At 46.0% G+C, this 19,016-nt stretch overlaps 1 protein-coding gene across 2 annotated transcripts in view; it reads right to left on the bottom strand.

The window, feature by feature from the left end:
* tspan33a (tetraspanin 33a) overlaps positions 1-12,300 on the bottom strand; it is a 30,235-nt gene extending 17,935 nt beyond the window's left edge. Inside the window, exons 1-2 of one of the 2 annotated variants that reach the window (XM_055653326.1) lie at positions 12,167-12,300; positions 11,909-12,053 (exon numbers count right to left, since the gene is read on the bottom strand). In XM_055653326.1, the coding sequence (XP_055509301.1) occupies positions 11,909-11,998 (90 nt within the window). In that variant the 5' untranslated portion in view covers positions 11,999-12,053; positions 12,167-12,300. Of the gene's footprint in view, positions 1-6,782; positions 6,808-11,908; positions 12,054-12,166 lie in introns of those variants that run through there. The other variant, XM_055653327.1, reaches the window with a different exon arrangement.
* Between the last annotated feature and the right edge of the window lie 6,716 nt (positions 12,301-19,016).

The raw sequence follows: 19,016 nt of genomic DNA, 5'->3' as shown, positions 1-19,016 counted from the left end.
CACGTCTGATCCATTCTCCCCGGTCCCCATTGCACCCTTTTAGGCCAGACTTGAGCCCAAGGTGAGCTGCCCGTCACATGTCTGCAGGATCGCAGAGTTCCACATTGAACATTCACAGCCTCAGTACATCTACTGCTCATATCCCTCACCAAAGACTAGTAAGTCAAGACATTTTACTCCAACACACCCCACCCTACAAACTGTAAATGTGAAGCCATCAAAACTATACTGGACTGTCCCATCTCACATCATCCCATTCACGCACCACCTCTGCACGCACAAACCTGCCTCGTTTAGTTTAGAGATACAGTGAGGAAACAGGCCCTTCGGCCCATCCAGTCCGCACCAACCGGCGATCCCCACACATCAACACTACTCTGCACGTACTGGGAACAATTTTGCATTTATACCAAGCCAATGAACCTACAAACCTGTACATCGTTGGAGTGTGGGAGGAAACCAAAGATGTCGGGGAAAACTCGCACAGGTCACAGAGCGAATGTACAAACTTGATACAGACAGCACCCGTGGTCGGGATTGAACCTGGGTCTCTGGCGCTGTAAGGCAGCAACTCTCCCGCCTCGCCATTGCATCGCCCTTGAATGTTAATGAATCATTTAATCAGCTTATGCTTTCTTTCTTTGCAACATTATCCAAGAGGCATTTGTGCTCCTCCATTTCCAATCACTGGATATCCCATTTTAATTATTTCATCTTTGGCAACTCTACCAAAGCCTCATTATATGGAATTCCCTTCCTAAAACCCTCGACCAGATTCAATATAATAGAAAACACTAAAAATACTCAGCATGTCAAGGGGTATCTGTGCAGAATCTTAATGTCCAGAATGTTTTGACAATCTTGGATTTTTGGTATCTGCAATATTTTGCTGTGAATTTCACAACCATTCTCTCATCAATTTATTATTATTATTCTTTTATTATTATTATTATTTAGTAAACCGTTGAAAACATTAGCGATGCAATGGTGCTTAAATTTGGTTTTTTAAATCAAATTAAAACCACCATTCTTCCCATATCTTCTCCAGTTCAAAAAGCAAACTTTATTTGATAAAAGTCCTGGCATGTTGAATTAAAAAACCCACTTGTTATGCACCTGGGATTCACAGGATATTCAGATGGAAACTGCAACTAGTGTATGAATGAACTGTAGATGCTGGTTTAAACCGGATAGACACAAAATGCTGGAGCAACTCAGCGGGACAGGCAGCATCTCTGGAGAGAACAGAATCAGTGATTGCCTTGATGGAAAAACCACAAACGTCAAGCCTGATTAGACCTGTTTTTCTGTGAGACTGGGAGATTCCAAGACCGTGTGGCCAGGTTGAAGATCTGTGCAATTCTATGCTGAGAGATACCTGGCCCCACCACTTGCTGGCCGTTCATCACTCCAACATCATGAGAAACAATCCTGTCACTGGCAAACCATCAGTTCCAGTCCCAATGGGGGAACTAACGCACTCTCTCAAGGACCGAGTCAGTCATTAAACTGCCTCGTTCCAACTTGGTGCGGGACCTTGTCAGGACCAGCAACAACTACAATACAAACCGCTCACCTCCCCCATCTCTGGCCAGCTGCCAGCGAGCCATATGTACCAGTCCGATGGATTATATTTGGGCTGACAGGGACCAGTTGCGGATTGCAGTAACACAATCCTAACCATTTTGGGGGAAAAAAGCCTCTAAATGTTTTGTTTCACTGAAACACAAAGATTAAGGACAACGTTGGCACGTGATGCAGTAGTGTGGATTAAGATTGTGTTGCAACTGTCGAGCAGACACTGGCTGGGGAGAGCAGGGAGTGTACCCAGATAACTGTCCTCCTTTAATTTGAGGGGCACAAATAAAATCCCTTGCTGTCAACACTACGGAAATGTTATGTTGTGAGAGACGTCATGAAGAGACATCTCCCAGAATCGACATTGCCTCACTTCCCAAGAAATCTCTTCCCAATAGTGGGAGAGATGGCCACTCCCTTAATGCTGTTGAGAGTCTCCCCAGCAATAACTCCCAGCATTGGGGGAACTGGCCACCCCCACATGGTGCAGGCAATCCGTTAGAACTAACATTTTCCCAGTTTGTAAACCCACTAAATTAGTTTCATTCATATCAGAGATACAGCGAGGAAACAGGCCAGTTGAGGTTTGTAGGAAGGAACTGCAAATGATGGTTGACACAGAAGAGAGACACAAGTAGCTGGAGTAACTCAGCAGGACAGGTAGAGAAGGAATGGGTGACGTTTCGGGTCAAGACCCTTCTCCAGGCCAGTTGACCCACTGAGTCCGTGCCAGCGATCCCTGTACACTAGCGCTATCCGACACATAGGGGACAACTTACAATTTTTACCAAAGCCAATTAACGTTCAAGCCTGTACGTCCTTGGAGTGTGGGAGGAAACCGGAGCACCTGGGGAATTCCCACGTGGTCACGGGGAGAACATGCAAGCTCCACACAGACAGCAGCCATAGACAGGATCGAACGCGGGTCTCTGGCGCTGTAAGGCAGTGGCTCTACTGCTGCGCCACTGTGCCACCCATAACTCACAGAACTTAGTTTAGTTTCGAGATACAGCCCTACCGTCTACCAAGCCCATGCTGGCCATTGATCACCCATTTACATTAGTTCTATGTTATCTCACCGTCTCACACTACCTACAAAACCTGCACATCTTTGGGATGTGAGAGGAAACCGGAGCACTCGGAAATAAAGCCTATGTGGTCACAGATAAAATGTGCAAACTCCACACAGACAGCAACCAAGGTCAGGATTGAACCCGGGTCTCCAGTGGTCTGTGGCAGCCGCTCTACCAGCTGTGCCACTGTGCCGCCCTGTTCTTGCAATGTGTATTTCCACAAAGTAGGAGGCAGTTCTGTCTCCTGAACCACTATTGCTATTGGGTTTGTTCATAGCTGGACAAGCTGATCAGGAAGGCCGGCTCAGTGGTTGGGGCTGAGCAACTAATGGTCCAGCAGGTGGCAGAGGCCAGAGCTCTGAACAAACTAGGCTCAATAATGACCAACCCCACTCACCCACTCCACGCCCTGAAGGTGATCAAGTGCAGCATCTTCAGTCAGAGACTGATTGCACCAATGTGCAAAACGGAGAGACATAGGAAGTCTTGTATACCAGCTGCTATAAGGTTTTATAATGCACAAACATTTTAACTTATTAAGTATTGAAGATATCTGTGGAAATGTGTGGTGTTATGTCTGTCTTGAAGCTGTTGTGGCACTGTAATTTCCTGTAAAGGATTATTAAAGGTTATTCAATCAATTGAATCAATTCAAAGCTGATATCGCCAGGGAGATCCCTGTAGAGGAGGCTTGTGGTTCAACAGTTAATACAAGGCCACCGGCTGTGATCTCCAGGTCCGGCATGTTTACACATGCTTAAAGAAAATTCCTGGGATTCCCAAAGTTTCAGCTGAGTACAAGCCTGTCCTGTCCTGACATTCAAAACCTTCCGATAAATCAGTATTTAGTTCAAACAAGGGAACTGGGTGAAAAAAGACTGTGGAAGCACCCAAGAGCAAGACCAGCATTGACGTCTTGTTCTCAGGACCTCAGGCACGAGTGCCTGACAAAGAAGAGTGGCCTTTGAAAGGCTATTACCATAATAGCTTGTGCACAGCATGATCCCACAGAATAATGTTGTACAGACCGTCCCCCTGGGTTAAGTACTCCCTGCCCAGGTACACCCCAACATACAAATGAGCTCCCATATTGTTATTAGACTTGATATCCAATGTGCACACATGCATTCATTCCAAAGGAGGGCAGAACTAGTCACCCCTCTTTCTCTCTCCATTGCTAGCAATTGCCATTTTTCAGTCTTGTATGATTTTGAACTCATTCACTACAAAACATGGAGGTGCAGGTCCCATATTGAGTGATTTTCATCTTGCTATTCAACTTATGGACGAAAATTAACTTGTGGACCTTTGTAAAAATGGAACCCATTCGTTACCTGGGACAGGCTGGAATGACCCAAATCTGTTCTTAAAAGATTGCATTGATTGATTAAGATTACCCAGCCCTTCTTGTCAAGATATTGCCCTTTACCTAAATAGTCTGCACCTCGCTTCAACACTCCAACATTCACCAGTGCAATCAGAGCTGTGGTCTGCGGGTGGTCTACGAGATCTGGAGTGGGACATGGCAGACAACCCTCTAAGTTGGAGACAAGAGCACAGCCTTACTGACTCGACACTGAGCATCCAGTTTGACATCTCCATCTTCGGTCTCATTAGAATTTGGAATCCCGCTGGTCAGCAAACCCTTCCCCAAACTCTGGAGGAGCAAGGTAACTTGAAACAAATGCAGACTGGTTGGATTAAATAAGCTTGCAGAGTTAGCGTGGGAGGACCTGCTTATGAAGCATTTCCCCTGCATTCTCCTACCATCCTTAGCCCTAGGCTGCAAGGCCTCCCTGCATTGATTCCCTTCTCAATCTTTCAACCTTCATGCACTGGTAATCAACAAAAAAAAGTTTCATTCTTTAATAAAGAGTGCAGTTGCCCCCAGAAACCATCACCCTCCCATTCCACACGCAGCCAGCCCTGTGACACTGGCCGGCAGTCGGAGTCTCCACTGTTTCTTATTCCCAACACATCAGCAGCCCGTGCAACTAATGAAGCTGCTGCCAAACATACTGTGCATGAAATCAGAGGCCAAGCTCCAACTCACAATACACCCATCTACTGCAGAGTTTGAATCAAGAGAAAGCCTGAATATCACAACACACAGAAGTAAAAGTACCTCAAGTTTCTTACCAGTATCTTGAATACGTTTCCTACTCTATTTTCCGTATCCGTACTCAATGCTTCCTACAATCAATACAACAGACCGACTTACTTTCACCCCCAACAGCAGACTGTGTATACAGTGTAGAACAGTTTAAAGATACAGCATAGCAGCAGGTCCTTGGGCCCAGCAAGTCAACGCCAAATATTGATCACCTCTTCACACTAGTTCTATGTTAAACCACTGTCTCACCCGCTACCTGCTCACCAATGACAATTGACAGAGGCCAATGAACCTACAACCCGCACGTCTTTGGGATGTGGGAAAAACCGCAGCACCCGGAGAAAACCCTCGTGTTCACAGGGAGAACATGCATCGACACGGGCAGCACCCGGGGTCAGGATCGAACACGAGCCTGGAACACTGTAAGGCAGCAGCTCTACCAGCTGTGCCAGTGCTGCCTTAACAGCGGTGGGATCCTTCTACACCCTACGATGAATATGGTCCAGCATGGTGGTGAATTTTCAGCAATATCACACATGTGGGATGATGGGGATCCGGGGAGAAAGATCAGGAACACATTGGGACATCAGTCACCAAGATTGAAGATTCACAGCTCAGCAGATTCAAAGGTCAGTTAGGTTCACCTCCCACCTTCACTGGAATACCCAAGGGATTAAAGTTGTAAGGTTAAAGGACTTCCTTGCTAGTCTCTACTGTGCCGAAATGAGGTAGCCATGTGTAGCACGTGGAGGAACGAGCCGTGCTTTGACATAGACACCAACATTAGGCAGGCTGGCAGCTCATCAGGATTGCCATAATAAGGAATATGCTCCTTCACAAATTCCCCCAAACACATCTGAAGAGACATCCCATACTTCAGTATCCTGCTTCTTCCAGAGGAAGTCCCCACTTTGTCTTGTGGAGATTTAAGGTGAAGATGGCAAGGATAAATGTTAGCTGCTATTCCAACTCTCCAGCGACAGGATTTAACCTGATCTATCCAACATAACCCAGAGCAACCCTGGGACAATGCACATTAGGTTGGGGGGAGGGGGGAGGAGTGGGGTGTGGGGTAGTCGTAGAGCTATACAGCATAAAAACAGGCCCTTTGGCCAAACTTAATGACATAAAATGCTGGAGAAAGCTCAGCGGGACAGGCAGCTTCTCTGGAGAGAAGGAATGGGCGACGTTTCAGGTCGAGACCCTTCTTCAGACTCCCAATTGTCTGTGCCTGGACAATATTGGATTGGATTCAATTTATTGTCATTATCTCATAAAAGACAAAATGAATTTTCCTTACGGTCAAGGAACATTAAAATAAATAACAAATAAAACATATTTTAAAAAAAAAGCACAAACACAGAAGTCCACGACACAACATACTCCAAACATTTCCTATAAATGTAATGGCTAATAGTAATGGAACATAGTGCAATGGAGATCATGATCTCTCTTCCAGGAACAAACCTGTGGAGAGCATTCATTAAAGGGGAAACAGCCCAAAGGGGAACCCCCCCACTCCAGGATCAAACCCAGGTCTCAGGCACAGTGAGGCAGTGGGCACACCAGTGCTAAAGCTGATGCAGGTAATAATAGCCGTTATACAACAATGATTTTTAATGCACACTTAAATTACCTGTATTGGACAATGAGAATGAAGCTGAAAACGAAAGTAATTGAACTGCATGAAATTGCTCATCCATTCAATCAGCTCATCATCAACATACAAACTCTCACTACCCTTGCCTTTGTCCCATACCCTTGTCTAGTAAAAGTCGATCTACTGCAACATTGCATTTACCAATTAACCACCTGTCGTAATCATTTTATCACAGAAAAGGCTTTCAGAATTTCAAAGTGGTCGCTTTGGGGAAGAGAGCTCTCGTACAGCACACCTGAACAATCAGCACTCCATCCCCTTACACAGGAACTCAGCCATCTGAAGAAATAGTTAAAGAGAAACTTAAACATCTCAACCAGTTTCACAGGAACTACGAGCCAAGTCTATGCAAGCTAACCTCTTAACTCTCTCCATCCCCGATGTCATTCCAGTGTGCACACTCCAAGCCCGACACATCCTCACTCAGCTGCCATTTGTGTGTGTGTGTGTGTGTGTGTGTGTGTGTGTGTGTGTGTGTGTGTGTGTGTGTGTGTGTGTGTGTGTGTGTGTGTGTGTGTGTGTATGTGTGTGTATATGTGTGATGAAGTGATTGTTCATGGAAAAATAAAGTGGCAAAAATGTTTTCTCTTCTCTGGTTATATTTGTTTCACCGCTTCCCTCCTTCCCAAACGACAAAGCTCAAGTTAGCAGGTAGCCTGCATCTCTCTCATTGCTCACAGCCAGTGGGTTGAGACATTTGACGTCAAGTCCAAGAGAAGAACAGACAGCATTGTTGTGAAACAATGGGAAATATTACAAGCCTGACGTTGAGGAGGTTTGCAGCTGGAATCAGGCATTTACTGTTTCCGACAGGGAGGGGAAAAAAAGACACACTGGTTACATGAGCTGGAAATAAAATAGCATTTTGGTAACAAGTTTCATGACCCACGAGTTTCTCCAGTGCCTTAAAGCTGATGCCTAATTTTTAAATGCCTGAAGACAGCACCACATGGGCAAATACAATTAGGCCATTCAGCCCATCGAGTCTACTCCACCATTCGATCACGGCTCTCAACGTCATTCTCCTGCCTTCTCTCCATAACCTTTGACACCCATACTAATCTAATGTCTGGCTAAAGAAATTCCCCCTCATTTCCATTCCAAAGGTACGTCCTTTTAATCTGAGGCGGTACCCACTGGTTCTAACCTCCCCCATTGCTAGAAACATCCTTTCTACATCCACTCTATCTAGGCCTTTCATTATCCTTTTACCATAACCATCTATCATTTTATAATCCATCTCTCGTCTGAAAACGCCGTAACCTTAGTGATGAGCTACTATTCCAGTTCTTCCCTAAACTATGTTTCATCCATGATCGGTGGAATGGAGCTCCTGAAACACTTAATTAAATCACCATAAGTTAACTCAGTGAGAGGAGCGAGGATGCCACATAGATGCTGCTAGCAGTGACGCAGCAGTAAAGCCTTACATTGCCAGGGATCTGGGTTCAATCCCGACTACAGACGCTGTCTGTATTGAGTTTGGACGTTCTCCCTGTGACTGTGTAGGTTTTCTCCAGGTGCTCCTGTTTCCTCCCACACTCCAAAGACATACAGGTTTGTAGGTTAATTGGCTTCTGAAATTGTAAAGTGTTCAGGACAGTGCTAGCTAGGGTGATCGCTGGTCAGAGCAAACTTGGTGAGCCAGAGAGCCTGATTGCATGCTGCATCTCTAAAGTCTAAAGTACAGCTCTTGCTCACAGGGCGTGTTTATTTTGTCATGTCCTGGCAAGGTGAGCATCTCAAAATCATTGCCCTGCGAAGCACAGAGGTCACGTGACTTTGTAGTCTGTGGATCCAGTTAATGGCTGCCTGTAGCTGGTGGTGGGAAGTGAAGTGTCCCAGTCCCCAGGACGTTGCTAGGCTCGCAGTTAGATCACCCTTTGAAGATAATTAAAAATTCTCTCATTCCAAAGCTAACATCCCGAGCTATGACTCGTGCAGCAACGCTCATGGAGTTTCCAAGTTCCAACCATTTAATACAATGGGGTACAACACCGTGAATATGCGCAGAGCTCAGCATTGCCCATGCACAAGGTCTACGCTGAACTGTAACAAAATGCCCTCCCTTCACTGAGCCCAGAAGCCTGGCCATGAACAACACGCCAAGGCCAAATAAGGTAGTTTTAAGCCAAAACCTCTTGTTCTCAATGTGGCCGAGTCTGATACAGAACTGAAACATTCAATGCTGGTTGTATTTCCTCAATCAGAAGCCACACACTTGAACATGTGCCATGGCCTGGGAAAAATTGTCACAAACAAGCTGAAACTTGGAATCAAAAAAATGGTTCAGGACTGACAAAGAACATTCTGTATATCAAGGCCATGCTGTTATTTTACTGTGCAGACTATGCAGTCTCTCCTGCTATCATTTTCAACACCTCATCTAGTCTGATTCCACTCTCCTGTTCACTTCCTTAATATCCTGCAGCATCCGTAGGTTCTGCTCACTGTTGTTGTTTTGCACTGCAAAAAAACAGGGTAAAAACTTCTGGCCAAACATGTTTTATTGATCACACTCCGAGACACACACACACGACCTATTTATATTTCAACAAGAAATGACTTCTTCTCGCCCTGCTTCTTGCAAGGGCGTTGTCCCCTGCTCTCAATTTCTTCATCTCCACCGCATGGATTCCCAAGATAAGGCTTTCTATTCCTGGATGTCTGCGATATCTTCTTTCTTTAGTAAACATGGTTTCCACCCCTGCTGTTGTAGATGGATCCCTCACCTGTGTCTCCCTCAACAAATTATAAATGTAGCTAATCTTCTCAATCACAATGTTGCAATACAAACTAAACTTAATTAAGCATTCCTGATTTTAATATGACAAATGTCACAATTTGTTTTGCCAACATAACAACCCCGAATATCTGACCATGAATATCTGCAGATATAGCCCAGGCTTTTCTCAACATCCATTGAAACTTCCCAAACATGCTACGACCAATTGGACTGTTGGTTCAATTGTACTTTGTTGCATTTATCCATAAAGTTATTTCAGTAGCTGCAATTAAATATTGTTTCCAAAATATTGCTGTACATATGGATATTAATAGGCTTGCAACCAAGATTTAAGGCGATAAAAGGGGCTAGAGCAGCAATGATAGAGAATCCAGAGATAAAAGGTTTTAGTCTCATCCTCCCTTTCAGGCAGGAGGTTGTTGACCCTGGCCATCCTTTGTGGTGTTAGAGGGCTGGGTGAGCTGTTCACTGGTGACTCGAGGCAGTGACAGAACCTCAGAGATGGAAGCAGTGGGTCAGTGCGCTGTGGAATATGGGGATTGAAGCTCAGAGGGTCTGGTTCCACCAAGAGCCAGACCCTCTGAGTTGAAAGGTTTATAGAAGCTGCTGAAGGGCCAAAGACCAGAAAATATCTGGTCATCTTCCAGCAATCCTGTTGCCAGGTGATAACTGCAATGAACCTGATGCCATGCGTGCAGAGGTTGCAGCAGTGAGCAATGTTTCAATCTGCCTTCTTCCCAATGTCCTGCTGCAGGAAACCAGGCCATCCAGACCAACATAGCAGACCCAGCGGTCTGAAGCCACAGAGGGTGTAGGGTGCACAAGAGGTGTATATATCAGTCTGAAGAAGGGTTTCGGCCCGAAACGTTGCCCATTTCCTTCGCTCCATAGATGCTGCTGCACCCGCTGAGTTTCTCCAGCATTTTTGTGTACCCTGGGTATAAATGGGTGACTTCACTTTAAGTGTGGACGCTGACCCTGCGTCAGTGGATGAAGTCAGCAAGTAGCTAGACACGGATGTGCAGAGCAAGGGCTTGCTTGATGCTGAATAGATTATGGTGCATGGGAATCGACTGCTGACCCATGGTAGTGAAAATATCTCAGCATGCATCGCAGAGACTCACTGTGTACGTGGCAGTGGTCAAATATCATGGACTGAATGGAATTCACCAACAATTCATCCACAAAGAAGGCAAAAGAAAGCAGGCAACAGTCTCTGCCGGTTGGTGTCACATCATCACTTGTTAGAAACAGGACTCGGCCAATATCAGGGACAAGGCATCTTATAAAAGTGCAGCCCAAGGTCAATAGACAATAGGTGCAAGAGTAGGCCATTCGGCCCTTCGAGCCAGCACCACCATTCAATGTGATCATGGCTGATCATCACCAATCAGTATCCCGTTCCTGCCTCCTCCCCATATCCCCCGACTCCGTTATCTTTAAGAGCCCTATCTAGCTCTCTCTTGAAAGTATCCAGAGAACCGGCCTCTGAGGCAGAGAATTCCACCGACTCACCACTCTCTGTGAGAAAAAGTGTTTCCTCGACTCCGCTGGTGGGCAGCACTTTAGCCTTACTTACAAGAGGCTTGGACACAGAATGGAGACAAATACGCATGAAGACGCTGGAAACTGAAGCACAATAGACACTGCTGGTGGAACTCAGCGCGGGGTTGTTGTTGTTTTTGAGCACTGGTTAAAGGCTGGCTGACAGTGTAGTCCTGAGGGGATGCCTCTCTGCCAGAGGAGCCACCTCCAGGCAGCACATTTAACCGAGGGCCTTCTACCCTCTAGAAACGATTCAAAGATGCGAGTATCTTGAACAAACCAAGGACTTCTTCCCCCATCTTCTCAACCAACATTATTACAACGCAGGCAGCATCGGCCATTATCGTATTGCTCTATGCAAAATAGCTGCTGCGTTTCCCTCACTAATACAACGAATGTACTGTAAACAGGTCCTTGTAAAGTCTTTGTTGATTTGCGGGTAGTCAAATGTCAACAAAAACAAGACCAGGATGATAGATTGTGGCCGGGGTCTACTGACTGGTTAGTAAAAAGTTACAGGGGGAAGTTAGAGCAAAAAGCAAAGTGGTGGAGGAACTCAGCGGGTCAGGCAGCAACTGTGGAGGTGATGGGCAGATGGCATTTCAGGTCCATTCCATCCACAGATGGTATCCGAGCCACTGAATTCCTTGAGTATATATATATTCTGTCTTGCACAAGATGCCAGTATCTTGCGACTCCGTTATTCCAGGCGAGCTGAGCGTTCAATGTAATGCAGGGCAAGGTCGGGATTGGACGTGGATTGAGGCACACGCATCTTTGAAAACAACAAAATACTGACTGGGGAAAGGGAGGAGGAAGTGACATTTTCTCCGAAATGTTGTGAAAATTCCACCCGGGTTTGTCATCAACTTTACAAGAATTGTCCACAATTTCCCGACGCATCGCAGGGGGAAGCTCCAATGTTCAGAAACCCCTCCAGTCGTCAGGAAAGCCCCGGGTGGTTGAACGGGCAACGTTGAATGGTGAGAGAGGATTATCCTCTGTCCTTTCACTCATTGATTCAGTGAGACAGTGGACATGCCTGCGCCGGACAGGTTGCTAAGCTGCAAGCTCGCAGCCTGCTCAAAAACCCGAGCACGCAGACCCAGATATGGTGCCCTCCAGTACAAGGGGGGAAACAAAAACACATCCACGGCGCGATTACCCAGAGATAACGATAGGGAATTACTTACCCAGAACAGCATGTTGAACAAAAATAGTAAATATTTAACCACGGGGTTGACGAAGGTGAAATCCTCCCCCAGAGTGCGGCTGCGAGCCATGGTCGGCGAATGTCCCTCTGGGTCTCAAGTCCACACTCAATCAGACGAGGCTGAGCTGCGAAAATTGTATCAGTCGGATTAAAACCACGTACTCCGTCTCCGGTTACACTGGGGATTAGAGAAGGCTGAGGGTTTGGAGAGGCTGTAATTTCGCGGCGAGGCAATTACCTGCCAGTGGAATGGAGCAGCGGCGGCAGCGCCACCTCCCCTCCTCCTCCTGAACTTAACGTGAAACTGGCGAGCCGGCGCTGTGGGGCCAACACCAACCTGGAAGGGGGAGGCGCCGGTGATGGTCCCGCCCGCTTCTTGCGGTCCAGATTCTTCACCAATGGTTCTCCTCTCTCCACACCTCGTTGATCCGCCCCTGCCATTCAATGCCTACCGTTAAAACCAAAGATCTTTGGTTAAAACCTTGCCGACGCCCATCACTGTCCGCCACTCACTGCACGTCCCACAACCTGCCCCACTTCGACCTCATTCAGCTGTTACAGGTGTGTACAGGAAAGGAGGTGCAGATGCTGGTTTACACCGAAGATAGACACGGAAAATTCTGGAGTAACTCAGCGGGACAGGCAGCATCTATGGAGAGAAGAGTCTAAAACGTCACTCATTCCATCTCTCTAGAGATGCTGCCTGTCCCGCTGAGTTACAACAGCGTGTCCACCATAAATGGGAAGGGATTGGCCGGGAAGAGAATCCTGTGGGAAAGAATGGGAATCAGACAGGAAATTTCCTGCGATGGTGGGTGGGGGGATGGGAAAGGAAGTAAAACGTAAAGATTATCTAAGAAGGAACTGCAGATGCTGGAAAATCGAAGATAGACAAAAATGCTGGAGAAACTCCGCGGGTGAGGCAGCATCTGTGGAGCTAAGGAAATAGGCAACGTTTCGGGTCGAAATCTTTTTTCAGACTGATGTGAGGGTGGGAGGGGAAAAGGAAGAGGTGGAGCCAGAGGGCTGAGGGAGAGATGAGAAAGGGAGGAGAAAGTAAGGACTACCTGAAATTAGAGAAGTCAATGTTCATACCGCTGGGGTGCAAACTGCTTGGAAATTGTCAGTAGGTCAGGCCGCATCTATGAAGAAAGAATCAGATTTGAAAAGGGGAATAAAATAGTAAGGACATGATGGGTTTGGAGAGGGTACAGGAAGGTTTACCAGAATGCTGCTCGGATTAGGGGGAACCAGTTCCTCAAAGGATTTGGAGAGACACTTGGATTGTTTTCATTGGTGTACAGGAGATTGAGGGGAGACCTGATAGAAGTATATAAAGTTATGAGAGGCATAGATTTAAGGGCGAGATGGGCAAAGTTGAAAGGAGATGTGCGGGCGTGTCTATTTACACAGAGAGAGGCGGGTGCCTGGAACGTGCTACCAGGGGCGGTGGTGGAGGCAGACATGATAGTGACATTTAAGAAGCCTTTGGATAGGCACATGGATATGCAGGGAATGGTGATATATGGATTATGTGCAGGCAGGTTAGACTAGTTTACCTTGGTTTCATGTTCAGCACAGACATTGTGGGCCTGTTCCTGTGCTGCATTATTCTATGTTCTATAAATGGTAGCATCAACAAAGTAGTGTATGGGGACTGCAGAATCATTTTGTAAGATGTTGAACAATAAGCATTAAGAGATGAGTATCTGCATGATTGCTCCATGTTAAAGACATATCCATGTGTTCCTCCAATGTAGATATCCTGCTCCTGCCCCCGACAAGAGAATAGAACAAAGAGCAGACAACGTACCCAGTGTTGTAAAGTATATTTTAGGAAGTGCAGGTTGACAACCAAGAGTCAGGCAGGGGAAACTGAGAAAGAGAAGTGGAAAGTAAAAATCAGAGACAAGTGGCTGTCGGGGGAGAAGAGAGGGAAAATAAATACATTTCCAAGCGCTGGAATCTGAAACCAAACCAGAAATGCTGACAGAATTCAGCCAGCCACACAGCATATGTGGAAAGTGAAACCAGTTGACATTAGTTGGACATATACAGGAAATAGTGGGGCACAAGGGAATAGTGATGAAAAGGGGAACCTTAGGGTTCGTATATAATTCCCTGATGGCAACGCAGATAAATTGGGTAGTGAAGAAGGCATATTGCATGCTTGGCTTCATAGTTAGGACATGGAATATAAAAGCTGGGACATTATGTCGCAATGTTACAAAGACTCTAGTTGGACCACACATTGACTAGATGGATGCTGTGGTACTGGAGAGAGTGCAGAAGAGATTCACCAGGCTGGAGCTTGGTTGGAAGACTAATTACAGGGAGGGGCTGGATAGGCTGAATTTGTTCTCCTAGGAGTTGAGATCTATATAAAATGATAAGATTACATAGTCAGAATCTTTTTCTTGTGGCAGGGGTATCATAAACACGAGAGCACAACTTTAAATAGACATGGGTATGGAAAGTTATGGATTTAATGAAGGCAAACAGGAACACTATAGGCAGGCGAAAAGGATCAGGATGGATGTGTGGGATGAAGGGCCTGTTTCTGTATGGATCTGTACGTAGAAAGAACTATTATATGTGCCGAAAGGGAATACGAGGTCAAAGTCTCACCATTGACTGGTGACTCCAGGTAGATCAATAATTTCCTATACTCCCGACGAGCAGGCATGGGTCAGTCCAGACCACGGCTCGTTTCCTCACACACCCCCAAAAATACACCGGCAGATCTATTGGCTACTGTAAATTATCCTTTCATGTAGTTAAGTGGCAACAAGATCATCTAAGTTGATGGGTATGTGAGATATCACATAAAGCATTGTCAATGGCATCGAGGTCTAGAGCCTTGTGTTCACTCACCCGAGACCCAGTCCACAAAATAGGTTCCCACAAAGTAGTAAGTCCAAATCAACAGGCATAATACTTACTGTAAAAATGTTTGGACATTTCCTTCCACCAATGGGGAAAAAAAGTGATTTATAAGAAGAGGTTATTACAGATGGAGGCAATGCCAAGAAGAAAAATGCATGGAGGCAGAGACAAATAAACAGTGGCAGAGGGAGAGAACAAAGCAGAGACAGAGAAGGACTGGCATGCAAGTCTCATCCCATTAATGACAATGGTGAAAGTTTGTATGTGAATCAACTGATTGAACAGTCTGAGGTAGACAAAAAGCTGGAGAAACTCAGCGGGTGAGGCAGCATCTATGGAGCGAAGGAAGGGTGACGTTTCGGGTCGAGACCCATCTTCAGACTGCGTCACCCATTCCTTCGCTCCATAGATGCTGCCTCACCCGGTGTGTTTCTCCATCTTTTTGTCTAGCTTCAATTTTTCCAGCATCTGCAGTTCTTTCTTAAACATATTGAACAGCCTGGATTTAGCAACGCAGAAATAAAATGTGAAGTGATTTTAACAACACGCTTGTAGGTCAGTGCAATTGAAGATGTTAATATCCAATTAATTTTGGACATGAATTTGCATAAATATTTGACGAGTGTGCGTATGTGCTAAGTGAGATTGTAACACATCTGCGGTGCGTGTGTGTGTCACTGTTTACAGACTGTGAGTACAGCGAGCATTCCTGTAGCACAGTTGTTTGACAAGATCACCTCGGGGCATTAAATTGGGTCTCATCAAACCTCTGGTGACCTGGTAGCATTGACTAAATTGGGCAGGGTCCCACACTCAGGCGTGAGCTGCAGACGATTTGTGTGTTGCAGTGGTTCTGTTGCTGGTTTTTTTCATCCGCATTTCAAACCCGTCATGCCAACGTGAGTATTTTAAGTTTTTAAAACGCTTCTATTTCCGTTGACTGTGAAGCCATTGAATCAAATCTAGTGACAAATCTAGTTTGCTAACTAACGTTCGCTATGGTCCACCCATGCTCAGTCTGGGTCACATCCACCTCCAGTCCCACAGGAATCAGATAATCATCAGCTACTCCCTGAAGCTAAGGAGCAAGCAAGTAACAATTTGAATGTATTCACTGCAAGAAATAAAAGTCAGATGCATCAGATAAGAAGGTTAATCACACCCATCTAAAGCTAACAGGGGAAAGGCAATACATGTTAGTCTTGCCATAACTGTTCACATTGCAAGAATGAATATTAAAGACTCTACTGGGACAGTAGGAGGCTGCCATAGAGAGATCAAGTCTTTAATTTTCTTATGTACTGACAACTGATCGATTCCTTTTTTTTACTTGCAGCAGCATAACAGGCCTGCAAACGTAATACACACAGAATAAATATTAAGCCAAAAAAAAATCTGTAACCATAATACTGTGCAAAGAACCCAGTCCTTCGTACAAACAAAAACATCTGATAGACATTAGACAATAGGTGCAGGAGTAGGCCATTCGGCCCTTCGAGCCAGCACCACCATTCACTGTGATCATGGCTGATCATCCACAATCACTACCCCCCGTTCCTGCCTTCTCCCCATATTCCCTGACTCCGCTATAAAGAGCTCTAACTCTCTCTTGAAAGCATCCAGAGAATTGGCCTCCACTGCCTTCTGTGGCAGAGAATTCCCCAGATTCACAACCCTGTGTGTGGAAAAGTTTTTCCTCATAGAGTAGTCAAGAAGGTTTATGGTGCATTAGCCTTTATCAGTCAGGGTACTGAATATAGAAGTTGTGATGATATGTTAAGGGGCTGTCCCACTGCGGTGACCTAATCTGCGAGTTTAGATAAATTTGCCCTCGACTCAAACTCGCAGCATGGTCCTCACTTGGTCCTATGAGGTCACTGGAACTCTCCTTCATGTTCGAGGGAAGTTCCTGCATACACGCTAACTCAGCCGGAGTAAAATTTGGTCGGCATGGTTCTTTTTAACTCGTAGTGCAGTGGAGTTGAATCGCTCTTTAGTTACAGGCAGTCGAGGGCAGCCGTAGGCAATCTCCTTCGCTGACCGGGCATTATGATTGGCTCATTGGAGTTTTCAGGACCAAGGAAAACTGGCCGTTAGGTAAAATGCCCGCTAAACTTTATTATACTTCTTAAGTGTCTCCACTCCTTCTCCCCCGCCCCCCCCCTTCTCACCCCTCTCCCCCTCTCCACACTCTTTAAAGGACTTACCGTACACTGTGCAGCCGTCTTTTAGCTTTCTTTTCATCGCGTGTGTGAATTTCAGACAGAGCTCCCCTGCTTTCCCTGGCCCCCGCCTTTGCGATGTGTGTGTGTGTGTGTTTGTGTGTGTGTGTGTGTGTGTGTGTGTGTGTGTGTGTGTGTGTGTGTGTGTGTGGGGTCGGTCGATCCAGCTTGCAGTTTCAACGCTGACAGTCGATCCAGCTGGAGGTTTTTCAGGCGAGTGCCCTCGAGCTTGAAGGTCGAAGACACTCTTCTTAACTCGCGGATTAGGTCGCCCCAGTGGGACAGCCCCTTTACAGTTCTACAAAATATTGATGAGGCTGCATTTGGGGTAAGGTGTTCAGTTTTCGTCGCCCTGCTGTAGGAAGCATGTTGTTCAGCTGGATAGAATGCAGAGAGGATTTACGAGGATGTTGCCAGGACATGAGGGCCTGAGATATAGAGAGAGATTGGGTGGTTAGGATATTATTCCTTGGAGCACAGAAGGCCGAGGGGTGATTTTAGAGGTGTATAAAACCATGAGGGGAAGATAGGGTGAATGTAGTCTTTTACCCAGAGTAGAGGAATCAAGAACTAGAGGACGTAGGTTTAAGGTGAGGGGATAGATTTAATAGAAACTGGATGGAGAAATAAGGAATGAGCTGCCAGAGGTGGTAGTTGAGGCAACAACCTTTAAAAGACATTTGGACAGGTACATGAATAGGAAAGGCTTAGTGGGATTTGGGCAATTGAGACCTGTGTAGATGGGGCATCATGGGCGACATGGGCGAGTTGGGCCGAAGGCACAGTTTCCATGCTGTATGGCTCTAAAAAACTGTTCTTGAACCTGGTGGTCACGGTTTCCACTCTAATAACTTCTTCCCGGTGGTAGGAGCAAAATGCAAGCATGGCTAGGGTGTAGGGGGTCTTTGATGATATTGGAGGTACACAAAAATGCTGGAGAAACTCAGCGGATGCAGCAGCATCTATGGAGCGAAGGAAATAGGTAACGTTTCGGGCCAAAACCCTTCTTCAGACTGATGGGGGGGGGGTGGGGGGGGGGGGGGGGGAGAAGAAAGGAAAAAGGAGGAGCCCGAGGGCTGAGGGATGGGAGGAGACAGCAAGGGCAAACAAAATTGGGAGAATTCAATGTTCATGCCCCCAGGATGCAGACTCCCCAAGCGGAATATGAGGTGCTGTTCCTCCAATTTCCGATGTTGCTCGCTCTGGCCATGGAGGAGACCCAGGAAAAGAGAGGTCGGATTGGCTTTTAGGACAGCACCTCCTCTAAATCCTTCTGAAGGTCAGTAGCTGTGATGGACCAAGCAGCGTTTACCTCTCTGAGAGAAGGAAGAGGCATTATATTAAATACTTTTGTAACCTTGTCAGCGTCCTTTCCATGGCGACTCTTGCACGCTTGTACTGTTTGCAAAGAAGGAATCTCACTGTACCTAGTACACGTGACAATAAAGTATCAATCAATCAATTTGTTCTTTGGCTTTTGACTTGTTGAACTTGACAGTGAGGCAACCATTCAATATGCCCTCCCCCGTACAGTCGTCAACCAGGAGAATCAATCACTTTGCTTTAAGCACTTGTGCGCAGAGCCTAAATGAAGATATCGAGTTACCCGCATGAATGAATATCCTACCTGTACTCATTTTGTTTAATCAGTAGCTGGAGAGCAGCCACTTGGCACGAGGTACTAAGACAGAGACTGACACTCAGCACAATACGGCAGAGGAGAAACCTAACAAATAAATAATCGATTCAACATTAGTTCACTTTGGGATGACATTTGTTGGGCATATTGTACGGCCGAGCTGACAGTGCATTGCTAATGAATTTGTCAGCTGTCGGAGAAATTAGATTCCCCTCTTCTCAGATATACTTCTAGCTTTGATATTAATCATTCTGGAACTGAGCAGAGCTTTGGTTACAGAAGATGAAAAGCATCTAGAGTTCATTATTGCCATTGACTTTGTGCAAGGGTCAGACATTAGT

Source organism: Leucoraja erinacea, chromosome 22 (assembly GCF_028641065.1).
Source record: "Leucoraja erinacea ecotype New England chromosome 22, Leri_hhj_1, whole genome shotgun sequence".
NCBI lineage: Eukaryota > Metazoa > Chordata > Chondrichthyes > Rajiformes > Rajidae > Leucoraja > Leucoraja erinaceus.
This window is presented reverse-complemented; position numbering and strand designations above follow the sequence as displayed.